Source organism: Montipora capricornis, chromosome 6 (genome assembly GCF_036669925.1).
Source record: "Montipora capricornis isolate CH-2021 chromosome 6, ASM3666992v2, whole genome shotgun sequence".
NCBI classification, from domain to species: Eukaryota; Metazoa; Cnidaria; class Anthozoa; order Scleractinia; family Acroporidae; genus Montipora; species Montipora capricornis.
In genome coordinates, this window is record NC_090888.1 from 11,202,365 (window position 1) to 11,214,864 (window position 12,500).

The 12,500-nt window shown below is 38.1% G+C and overlaps 2 protein-coding genes across 2 annotated transcripts in view; both read right to left on the reverse strand.

Annotated features, from left to right (window-relative positions):
• Window positions 1–7,305, reverse strand: part of LOC138050886 (uncharacterized) — a 23,489-nt gene extending 16,184 nt beyond the window's left edge. Inside the window, exons 1-3 of the mRNA XM_068897145.1 lie at window positions 7,121–7,305; window positions 2,074–2,171; window positions 854–1,535 (exon numbers count right to left, since the gene is read on the reverse strand). Coding sequence (XP_068753246.1) covers window positions 854–1,517 — 664 coding nt within the window. The 5' untranslated portion in view covers window positions 1,518–1,535; window positions 2,074–2,171; window positions 7,121–7,305. The remainder of the gene's footprint in view (window positions 1–853; window positions 1,536–2,073; window positions 2,172–7,120) is intronic.
• The window catches only part of LOC138051522 (NLR family CARD domain-containing protein 3-like), a 269,326-nt gene that overhangs the window by 56,436 nt on the left and 200,390 nt on the right, over window positions 1–12,500 (reverse strand). The window lies entirely within an intron of this gene.

A 12,500-nucleotide genomic window follows, 5' to 3' on the forward strand; every position in this document is an offset into this window, starting at 1 on the left:
CACAAGATGTTTGCGCATTACGTGTGCTTACCTTGTGCCGTTCCTTCTCCTTCATGGGGCGATTTCTTTCCGACTCACGCGGTTTTTTGGCTCACCCTTCTTCCATATACTTGGCAAGGGCACACGCTTGACTCTCTCAAAGTGAACTGAGCATGTAACAAATTTGGTGCATGGCTTAGGGTTAAAATTCTTCCTCTTGGTTCTCACGAACCAAAGACACACATCTCTCGTTTTGACCGACGGACTATGCAAACCAATTCCAACCGCTCGATTAGAGAGGTTGTTGCGATCCTGGACAACCCAGCGACTTCCCACCATCGATTAAATGCCTGGATTTAATACGGCAAGTTGCAAGAACGACGCATGGAAGTCAGAACAGTGTCTGTAGAAATTGTGTAAAATCCGCTGAGAAAAATGCTACAGTCCCGGACAAAATTCTTGAAACACTTTACAATATCTTGCCCTCCCACAATGTTGCTTTGGCAAGTGGGCTCAGAAACACGCGTTAAAACAACATAGTGAGGAGAGAGTGAGCTGCGAAAGCTTCAGATCTGTATAGTCGTGTACTGTTACAACGAATTTTGTCACAGACTGTAGTAACCGGGATGCGTTAAGAAAATGACTTCACTCGTATTTTTCCCGCGAACACTAAGTACGCGTTGGTAACCAGGCCGCAGGAACATGGCGATTTAATGGCGGACGAAAATTAATGAATATACTTCAGGAAGGTAGCTATTTGTTCGGGCCAACAAAAAAGGTATGTGACAATTCGATCGTAGTAGCACTTTAAAGAAAGCCATCCACAACCATGAGGTCAATTGGATATCTCACTCATTTTTAAGGTCAGGCATACCTTCTAAATTTTCAAGCTTTTCCTTTGTATTCTCTTCATCTATCTTCCACTCCTTCAGCAACTTTTGATAATGCTCCTCAACAACAGGATCCATGCACTCAGTCTTCAAGCAGCTGATTGAACTGGAATAAGTTGCTCCAGATCCAAGGCCAAGTAGGGCATTACTTATATCCTGCCATAACATATTGAATGTTGCATCATCAACAGAAGCTTGGCTTGCATGAGCATAAACTTGGTTTCTGTAATACTTGATCCTCACTATGTTTGCCTCAAGACTGTTATCACCAGGGGGAGGAAGTTTGTCCCAGCTTCCAGTACTGGCGGGAGGAGTGAGACTGCACATATTTCTCAGCAGGACCATCAGAAGTGTAATGTCAAAGCTGGCTGATGATGCAGATGAAGGATGAGTTGGGTACAGCTTTCCCCATTGTGTAGGATTCAAAATTCGTTTCTTTCTCAGAAACTGCAATGTAGGATGAGCTAATGACAAAATCTTGGGAAGAGTAGCTGGGGGGTGTATTGTGTCAAAGGTGTCTCTCAGGGCCTGGGTTCCCACATCCACTAGAAGCCGGCACAGACGGGCATAGTTGGTCGTCTCCTTTGACGAGGCAAATGGAGCTGGAGCTGGAGCTGGAGCTGGAGCTGGAGCTGGAACAGATGCCATATCCCACACTGTTGACTACTGTACACATAAACATAGAAAACATGAGTGTGGTTAATTAGAGATCAAAAATCCGTAGCAAGGGCATTTGGAAAGTGTAGCACCCACTGAGTGCAAATACATGTAAGAGGGAATGGAGCATCTTCAAATAGAAGAAAAGTATTGTAAGAAATTAGTGTACCTCTTGAATCCATAATTAGTGTTAAATTGCACAAGATACGGTTAAAATTATATATTTGACTATGATTTAACCAACTGACCCCTAGGAGTGAGGATTATTTATTTTTATTCTTCATGGCTATTATGCCAAATAAAATACTTGCAAATTGGAGGCATTTTAGGTGTGAATGAGTTGAACACAGGACTGCTTGCTCGATTTATGAATTCAACGGAGGGTTTCCAGTGTTGGGTGTCCTTTTAAGCACACTTTAAAAAGACTCTAACATGACATTTCAGGGGCAGACTTTTCATTCATACATCGGTGAAATGTGAACCATCCAAAAGAAGTGCAATGTGTTCTGATGAATCACATTCATAATGCAACAAACACATTCCATACCTTGTTTAGCGTTCACTCTGCTTTAACTTTGCATTTTTTGAGGTAGAAATAAATAATCCATACCCACAGTGATCAAGAAGATTACACAGGACCTATTACTGAGACAACAAGGAATTCAACATTAAGTTTTAATATCTCATAGCAATGTTTGAGTATCAATTGTTTAAAGGAGTAACTTACAGTAAGTAACCTGCAAAGGATATAATTAACGAATCTACGCCAGCCCGCTCTAATGGTGGTAAAACAGTAAATGATGCTTTGAGACTCTTACATGTACATAATATCATAAGGATAGAATGCAGACTTGAAAATCATTCTTTGCAGACTTTAAGTCATTTAGTGATTTACTCTGTTACACCCACAAGGAACTTTTCCATTTATGGTCGCCCAAAAGTCATAAGAGCAATAAATTTATTTTGAAAACACAAAGTTGTAATTTCTTTCCCTGGCATGGCAAGTTATGACGTGGATAACATGCTCCAGCTAAACAGCAGTCAAGCAGTTAATAAGCAACTAAAATCTGGTCAGTGTTCTGTGGTATTAATGTTTTTGAGTAAACCTAGAGGTTGTTAACCCTTTAAGGCCCGAGAAGCTCCCCACTGACGAATAAAATCTATAAGTGGCCACTGGACAAATAAATGTAGATTAAAGAGAAAAATTAATATATTAATGCCTTCTAACTTTGGTAAATAATGTTTGCATCACAAGCTTGATATCACACGAAATACCATGAAAATGGTGAGAAAAATATTTACATATTTAGAACAAAAAAATATAGTTTTCCTCCTCTGAAATCATGATTTAAAACGATAAAATATAAATTTTGGTACTCTGAGCGCAATTACAAACTTAAAAAGTGGGATATTTCGTTCGGAGCCACCGAACATCTTTCTGGAAATATAAATTCGTCAGCTGTTCATGAACATCGCAAGCTCACAGGTCATTCAGTGGATTCCAGCAAAACAATTTAAAGTTCTTGCCAAGGAGAATAACACATTCAAACGCCACATAAGGGAGCCAATTGAGATAAGATCACGTAAGCTGTCTTTGAGCAGAGACAACGGCTTTGAATTAGCCAGCAGCTACATTGTATGACACCATCTTAGCACCCTCAAGACCATTATATAACCCTTCTTAACATTCAAATTTGCATTGCGGATGACAAATTTCGGTGGATCCGAACGAAATACAATAGTATCCCATTTTAAGTTTTTAATTGCGCCCAGAGTACCAAATTTTTATCTTTTTTATAGTTTTAAATTTACATATGTAATTATTTAACAGGGAAGCACTTTTTTCCTTGTCAAAGTTCCTCTGAAGGAAAATTCTTCAAAAGGTTTCCATAAAGATCACAGTATCCTCACCAGCCTCTCATTTATCACAGTTCCCAGATCTTTTTTCATAATTAATGCCTGAACTTGTGAAGTAGTTTGGAGCTATATCGCAAGAAAAAGGTTCAAATCCAGTCTTTTTTGAGCATTTCATTCAAAGTTGAATCATTTTCAGTGATAAGCCATTCCTTTTTCCAACCTTAAAATCGAGATAAGTAGTTATTAATTCACTTTTATTATGTTGGCAAACTGGTCCAAGATGAAAAGGGGAATTGTGATTGGTTTCCCCAGTATGACCTGAACAAGCTAGTAGTTCCCCAAGGTTTTTATCACATTCTCTCTCTTGCAGAGGGTTTTCTACAATGTACAGTATTCCTTGAGTCTTTTCTCTTTGTTTTCTTCTGCTAACGGTTCTGGAAAGTAAAATTCGTACTGGAACTCCGACCGACATGACTAAATGAAAAACAATTCTTGCACTTTCTTTTTATGTGGAGAAAATGAAAACAGAAAATGGGAACAGTTTGGCAACCCATATACGCTGTTTCACGACTGGTCCATCTTAGTGGCCCATATTGCAAAATCCAGACCGCTCAGAGAATATTGGTCTTGCTCGTTGTTTTTAGTGGACCGTACAATGTAGTTTGCCAACAACTTTTTTTTTTGTTCCTCTGGGTCCCCCGACATGAGTGCAATGACTCAGTCGTGCAACCACAGTCACGCCTCCTTTGTGTTGACAAACTTAAAAACATTCACGAAGCATTGAAAGGTGGCTAAGAGGCCAAGTGAGAATGAACGCAATAGAGTACAAACTGAGGAGAATATTAAATTCTTAGATGAACTATAAGTCATCTTCATGACCCTTTATTAGTTAATACCTGACTTTGTACATAGTTCGCTGTTCGCGAATGTAACTGCGAATCCGTTTACATACCGAAGTTACTTTCAATTAAACAAGAGGATTGTAAAAAAAAAACTCTTTTTGAAACGTTCAGTTTGTAAGTCGCTTTAATGCTACATCCGCTATCAAGCGCAATGCGAGTCAACAATTAAAAAAGTGATTTCAGAGAGGAAAAAAATTAATAAGTTATTTACCAGCTAAGGGTAGGTCCGTATAGCGAAAAACTGTGACCTCGGTCTTGAAAAAGCTGCCCTCATTTACAATGAAACATGATTTTAAAATTGCTGATCTTTAAAAATTCTGTTCCAAAGAGAAATTTTAAAAGTCTGCTTGAAATTAGCAGCAGCCCTGAGTCATCCCAGACGACTAGAAGCTTTACCGGGCGACTACTTTTTGGTAAAATGAAAAGGTTGGTTGTCCAAAAAAAACAACAACCGGCAAAAAAAAAAAAGAAAATGTATTCCATAAGCAGCACCAGAATCTCTTGATGGTTTTCTGTTGTCAGTGTCTGATAGTAATTTCAAATTAACAATTTTTAATTTGAGTATTTTTCTGTGTTTTGAATATAATATATGGGCCCAGTGGCTTTTACAAAAAATTATTGTCAGATAGGAAAATTCACATGTAGCTTGCGATGGAGATCAAAGACTCCCTTTAATTTTTTAAATCCTAAAACTTAAACCTAGAATTCCAAAAAAGAAATACCAGGCACACACTTGGAACTACATGTAAGGCCCACACAAGCTCCTAACACCATGTGATTCAATTTCCCAATGGACCACAAAGCATTTATTAGGGCAAGCACCATTTATTGGTTAAGTTGCTCGGCTTTTGAAATAGGGACAACCCCTTCTTTTTAATTTTTTTTATTTCGAACACTGCATAAAGAGTCTGCTTTTCTCATTTGAAGAGGTAGCTTATTCCATTCCTGGAATGCAGTCACACTGAATGTTCTTCCACCTTCTGTTTTTCATTTCACTCAAGGACAGGCTACATTGTGTGTTAAATTTAGCATATCTAGTCTGCAATGAATGAGTCTAACTGGTACATGTAAATACTAATAAACTTGTAAGATAACTGTGCATGTCACCTTGCAAAAGCTTCTATGTGATAAAACACTTGGCTACAATAGCTTAGCGTTCTCAAAGAAAGGAAGCTATTTACAGTGACTTAAAATTGTTAAATAACTGAACAGAGGGTGCATAACTATAAGCACCAACAATGATTCTTGTTGCTCTCGTTTGTAGCTTTAAAACACGATCTAGATAATGTTTATCACAGTTTGGTCAGATAACACTTACATAATACATCACTGGTCTAATAATAGTATTGTAAAAGAGAACTCTACATGTATGCTTCATTTCCAGGCAATGTCCAATCTTTTTTAAAATTCCAATGCGCTGGGATAGTTTCCTACATAACTTATCAACATGGGATTGAAATGTTAGTTCCCTATCAATTTCCAGACCTAGGAGCTAATTGCACAGAAACAGTCATATCATTAGGGATTCTGTTGGGGAGACGCTTGTCACAGATGGTAAAAACTTTAGTTTTCTTCTCATTAAGTGGAAGCTTGTTAGCTGTGGCCCAATGAACCATTTCAGAAACTGTTGCATTTAAGGAAATTTGCAGACGATCTACAGTATATCCATCCAAATGACGGAACAAGTTAATGTTGTGCTGTTAGCATAAAGATCATCAACACTGAAGCCAATGAAATTTAATTATTAGCATCTGAGGGAAAACAGTCCTTATGGTCCACTATCCCGGTGGGGCTCAGTTTGTTCTCCAACAGTTGTGGCCCCTTGAGCGTCAAGCACAGGTCTTTCGGAATGTGTTTTCTTGCAATCAAGTCAACAAACTACCGCCTGAGGTCACTTGCAAGACTGCTATTGCATTGATCTACATCTAGATCTACATTTATTAATTGACAGCGCTTTCGCACCAAGCCAATAATGGTGGGCCTAAGTGTTGTAATTGACGGTGGGTTGAAATAAAAATTCAATCTTTGTCAATTGATTCTGATGTAAAGTTGTGACCATGGGATCATTTTATCTGAGAATATTTGGCACATTTTGGTGGGCTCCCAAGAATGCAGTGCGCAGCCTTGGAAGTTTATACACATGTAATATGGTGGACAATCGAGAAATTGAAAATCAAATGGCTCAAATTGTATTGGATCTCCAAATTAAGCAAACAGGAAGCAAACTACCCACAATGTCAATAAAGCAAGCCTTTTTAAATGAGAAGTTTTTCCTATAATCATCTTCTTAAGTCTTTTATCAGGATTCCAATACAAATCCTTAAATTTTTTGTTGGCAATGTTGCCTAAGTCCCTCACACTGAGCTTGGGGTGCATGTGGTTTGAAAGTTTATATTCGACGAACAAGTTGTCTGACATACGTAAAACCTACTGATAAATTGCAACGTGTGGAAAAAGGGGATGACAACGAAGAAGAAGAAGAACCGATTTCGGTGAGACGCAAATACCTTTGACTACAACTACAGCACTACTTTTTCTTTTCTTTTCTTTTGGTCTCACTTCCTTGTTGCTGTAAAAATACGAAAATACGATTATCATTACACAGTACTGCTCTATGTAAGAAGAGCGACATACATGTACTCTCGTTTTTTTTCCAATCCTACCATGCTTTATGCTTGAATAATACAGTAGTCCAAATTATAATAGGTTAGAAAAAAACACAAAACTGAACATCATCAAAGTTCTTTCCCAATGTAAATCATCGATTCAAGCGACTTTTACAACTTGAGCTTCTGTTTACCCTTAATTCTTGTGCAACAAAATGGTCTGTCTTACCTTTTCGACAACTCTCATTCCCTCAGGATTATTCGGTGTAACTTTTGCCCGATACAGTGCTTTTCGGTTCCCGCGGAGACAAAGGTCCTGATGAGACGATAATCTTCTAAAAGCGAACATAAAGATGCAAGCACTTCATTGTACTGTACGTCCGTGTATTACGAGACCTTGTAAAGTCCCGCGAATCTCACTCACCTCATTCACTGAACAATACGAAATGTAGTTATAATTTTGAAGGCTGCTTTCCAAATTTTGAAACGCCTGACAGATACCATTACCACCTAAGTACTTCGTGTAACACTGCGTATTTTGTCCTGACCTCCCGTAAGCGGATACCCTCGGGACCAAGGGTAAGTGTTCGCTTATGGGAGGTTGAAAAAAAAAAGTGCGATAGAGGGCATATAATACACCACAACAAGTCTTTTACATGTAAAGCTCTTTATTAAGAAAAACCCGTAATTGTGTTTCAAGGTGTAGACAGGCCAAACACGACTCTTATTGAGTGGTCAAGATAGGACTTTCAAAGACCTCAGAGCTTTGCTGTAACAAGTACATCTTTCAAAGAGCCCCCTGTTCTATATGAAATTAGCTAGGGGAGGGTTTTTAAAGAATTCTGTTAGTAAGGGCTGGTTTTGTAGAAGATGCCATTTGTTCATTAGAATATGTTTGAGATTGGGTTATGAAAGTTCCTGAAGCGTGCGTTTAATGCGTTTAACTCAGCAAAGCTTCTTATTACGGGAAAGCGAATAAACCGTCCGAGGAGCAGGATACTTTGATTTACTGTAATGAAAAAAAAAAGCTAATTGTAATCGAAATGACTACGTTTTGTCTAGGACATTGTGCGATCAAACCATAAAAATCAAACCCATTTATTTAGAAATTCTCTGGATATTGTTTACTGTCCGCTTACAGGAGGATATTTTAGACCCTGTGGACCCCGAATAGGTGTCCGTGTCCGCTTACGAGAGATGTCCTCTTACGCGAGGTTAAATATGTAGTGTTTTAGAGAAGAAATCGCCGGTACCGCGGTTTGGTGTCCGCATTCGGGAGGTGTCCGTTAGTGGAGGTTCGACAGTAAGTGTTTCTTTATGTGTAAGGCTAAGTATGTTGGACGATTTTGTCCCTTACCTATGTGTGTAACGTCTGTAACCCCGTACCTTCTGTAACTCGTTCTGTTATCTTGTAACTTTTTGTAACCCCGTAACTTGTGTTATCACGTAACTTGTGTGACCCCGTAACTTCTGTTATCAGGTAACTTCGGTAACCCAGTAACTTCTGTTAGTTTGTAACTTCTGTAAACTCTTAACTTCTATTATCTTTGTAATTTTTCTAACCCAGTAACTTTTGTAATCACTTACTTTCTTCTGGAACCCCGTAACTTCTTTAATCCCGTGCTTTCTGTAACCCCGTAACTAGTATGATAATCCCGTACTCTCTGTAACCTGGTAACTTCTGTTATGTTGTTATTTCTGTAACCCCGTAACTTCTGTAATTCCGTAACTTCTTTAATTCCGGAACTTCTGTAAACCCGTAACTTCTGTAATTCCGTAATTTCTGTAACCCCGTACCTTCTGTTATCTGGTATAACTTTTTTTAACCCTGTAATTTCTGGAATCCCGTAACATCTGAAACCCCGTAATTTTTGTAATGCCGTAATTTCTTTAACCTTATAACTTCTGTAATACCGCAGTTTCTGTAATCATGTAAATTCTTTAATTGACCCTCCAATGGTTTATCTCGGCCGTTACATGCAGGTACATCTATAAACCTTCACCAAAACTCTTCTTTTCCGATACTTTCCATGTGACGGCTTTTCTTGTGTCATTAGTGATGTCTTAAAGGAAAACATAGGCAAAAATAAGGACAAATAGTATTTTTATATGTAGTCCTCTCCTCCCCAAATGTGATCTTTTTATCTGATCCGCTGATCCTGCGGCTGTAATATTTCAGTAGCGAATGTGGCATTTGGTCATGAACCTTGGATATCCCCTCTCAAGTAGTTTAAGGCCTGGATGTAAAATACGTCCAGAAAATATGGTTGATCGGCTATACCTCCCACTAGATTACCTGAAACTAGATGAAATTCCTCTTGAATTCCTAATTGAATTAATGTAATAATGTTGTATTCTTTTGCCGTACCGTATAATATTGATCACGTGATCAGAATTTTACATTGTCGTAAATTAGCGAATTTGTGGGTAATTTCATTGCTACAGATAAATATATTACCGTTTCTGATAGACATCTAACATACCTAACTTTCTACGGTTGGAATGATCTTCCTCGAGTTTTAAAATTTGAATTATAAGTTATTAAAGCCCGAATTTTGGTCTCTTAAGAATGGTGGACAGTCATCTCAACGATTTCATTTGATATTGTATGCCAAAACCGCCACCTATTCTTCAAAAACATGCTATTTTTCGACAAATGGTCACGTGACACGTCACGTGACTAAGGGTTACGCATTATACTTCAAAATGAAGGGCAACGAGAACTTCCCATGCGCCCACTTTCGTTTTGCTGTCATTAACCTGGCCAATCATGAATTAACCATTTCTACCAATTAAAACCCTTGGCCCAGGCTTTAAATTACTTGAGCTATGTTGATCGTCTACCTGTCACGAATGAATCAAAACAAAATAATACTGCAAGGCTGGTTGAACGGCTGTGAGTATGTTTTTTTTTTTTCTTTACCAATATTTCGTCAGGCACGGCATGACTTCTTCAGGGACTGAATTATTTGCCATTACAATTTTTTTGAAGTTCAAATATAAGCCATAAGAAAACTTGGCAGATAAATGTATATATAGAGAGAGCGAGATGAGATGAAAGAGATGCGCTGTTGGCCCGAGAGACCCTCTTACCTTGCATTTATGAAGTTTGAAGGGACCAAGGATGAACAACCCCTGGATGACATTTTCATTGGGAGAAAAACTTTTTATGCCCTGAGCGGGATTAAAACACATGTCCCCCTGATGACCGGTTGGGTGTGATCACCACTACTCTATCAGAGCAACCATACTGGCCCTTGGGGGCTACATGGCCAATCTAGATAGCGAATGGGATTTTACGTGGTTTTCCCAGGACATTGTTTTTCTCCAACTAGATGACACTTGCAGTATATCGTGAACTCGTCGTATTTCTTGTTCGAAGAAAGAGAGATTGTACCCACGATTGAATGGCAACAGAGAATTTTGGGAAAATGTTTTGATCTGAAAGCTCTCCTACAGCTCTGAAGCCCCCAGCAAAAGCCCAAAAAGCCATACGGTATACCAAAACTGGAAAACCACTTCGACTATAAAAACGTATTGCGAAATAGAGCAGAAACTACAACAGGTACCAAACAAAAAAACCAAAGTTTTTTAGTGCACTGAATCCGAAAAAAAAAAAAACGATCAAAAATGGCCAAAACTGCAAAACTTAAAATCCCCGTAACGCCCCCCTCTTTAATTCGATGTATATAATTAAGTGTATTCTAGTTAGGCGAAGCTCAGAAATAAAAATATCATAAACTGCCTTCAAATAGTGCTAGTTCATGCGCAGCACCGTCTGAAAAGGTTGAGCTGTAAATATTTCATTATCGTCCCCAGAATCCGCTTTTCTTTTAGTCAGCGCCAAGAACACAGACTGTGGCCACAACCAAAGCAGGAAGTCCATGAATCACGGACTTCCAGCTCTTTTGCGCAGTCCTCAGAAATTTGAAACTATAACGGTCATCAATAGCTTTAAAGAAATACCATTACGCAACTGCGAGTAATGATAATAATAATAATAATACTTTACTTTATATAGCGCTGATTACATTACAATGCCCAAGAGCGCTTTACAAGTTCCGAAAATAATAATGGTAATAATAATTTCCAATTTATACTAATATACAAATAAAAGAATAAGATAACACAAAATATAAAATAATAAAATCAATTATTAGTAATATTTAAATATGTACTCATAGCTAACAAAAATATGAGCTCTTAAAAAGATGTGTCTTAAGTTTCTTCTTAAAAGTGTCAATAGAGTCACACCTCCTAATTTCTAAAGGAAGACTATTCCATAATCGAGGTGCACAAACAGAGAAGGCACGTGAGCCATACGTCTTGAGATTAAATTTAGGCTCATGCAGGAGCAATTGCGTAGACGATCTTAACATACGCCTTGGAACATAAGCTTCTAATAATTCACTTAAATAACTAGGTGCTAAACCATTAACTACTTTAAACGTAAATAATAAAATCTTAAATATTATCCTCTGCTCTACTGGTAACCAATGTAATTCTATCAATAACGGTGTGATATGATCAAATTTCCGAGAACGAGCTATATCTCGAGCAGCAGAGTTTAAAACATATTGCAAACGGTGAATAAGAAAGTTAGGCAAACCAAACAGTGCATTACATGAATCAATCCGAGAAGTAACAAATGCATGCATTAAAGTTTTAGCAGTATCGTAACTCAAAAATTTTCTAATCTTTGCACTGTTCCTAATATGATAAAAAGCTACTGTACAGGTGTTGTTAATATGTTCACCAAAGCTCATGTGATTATCAAATGTGACGCCAATGTTCATGTAAGATTTAGACGACGAGATAACAAGATCGCCTATGTTCGTGGAATCGAGAGGCGGGGCAGGCCTATGCTTAGCGTGAAGAATGAGTGGTTCAGTCTTGTCACTGTTGAGTTTAAGGTTATTATGAAGCATTCATCGTTCAATGGCACATACACATGACTCCAGAATAGAACGGGAGCGTTTAATATCACTAGTAATACATGATTTAAATGACATGTACAACTGGGTGTCGTCAGCGTACATGTGAAAACGTACACCATGCTCTATAGTAGTATATTGCCAAGTGGAGCAGCGTACAACAGGTACAGAAACGGTCTAAGAGTGGAACCTTGAGGGACTCAAAACATCACGTCACGACAGGAAGATCTTGAGTTGTTAATGCATACAAACTGCGTACGCCCCTGAAGATAAGACTCAAACCATGACAAAGCAGTTCCTTTAATTCCAAAACGATCTGATAATCTTGACAATAAAACTCGATGGTTCACCGTATCAAACAATGCAGAAAGATCTAAGAAAAGCAGCATAACACAATTATCATTGTCAATTTCAGTGAGAATATCGTTGTGTACCCTGATTAGGGCCGATTCAGTACTATGCATGGTTTATAGGCTGACTGAAAGACTTCATGTAGACAGTTGTCATGTACATGTAGATGTTGATTTAACTGAAGGACAACAACTTTTTCGCAGTATTTTGATATAAATGGTAGATTTGATATGGGTCTATAGTTGGAAAGTATTTCGCGATCAGCAGTAGATTTCTTCAATAACGGTATAATCAATGGCATCTTTAAAACATCAGGAAATTGCC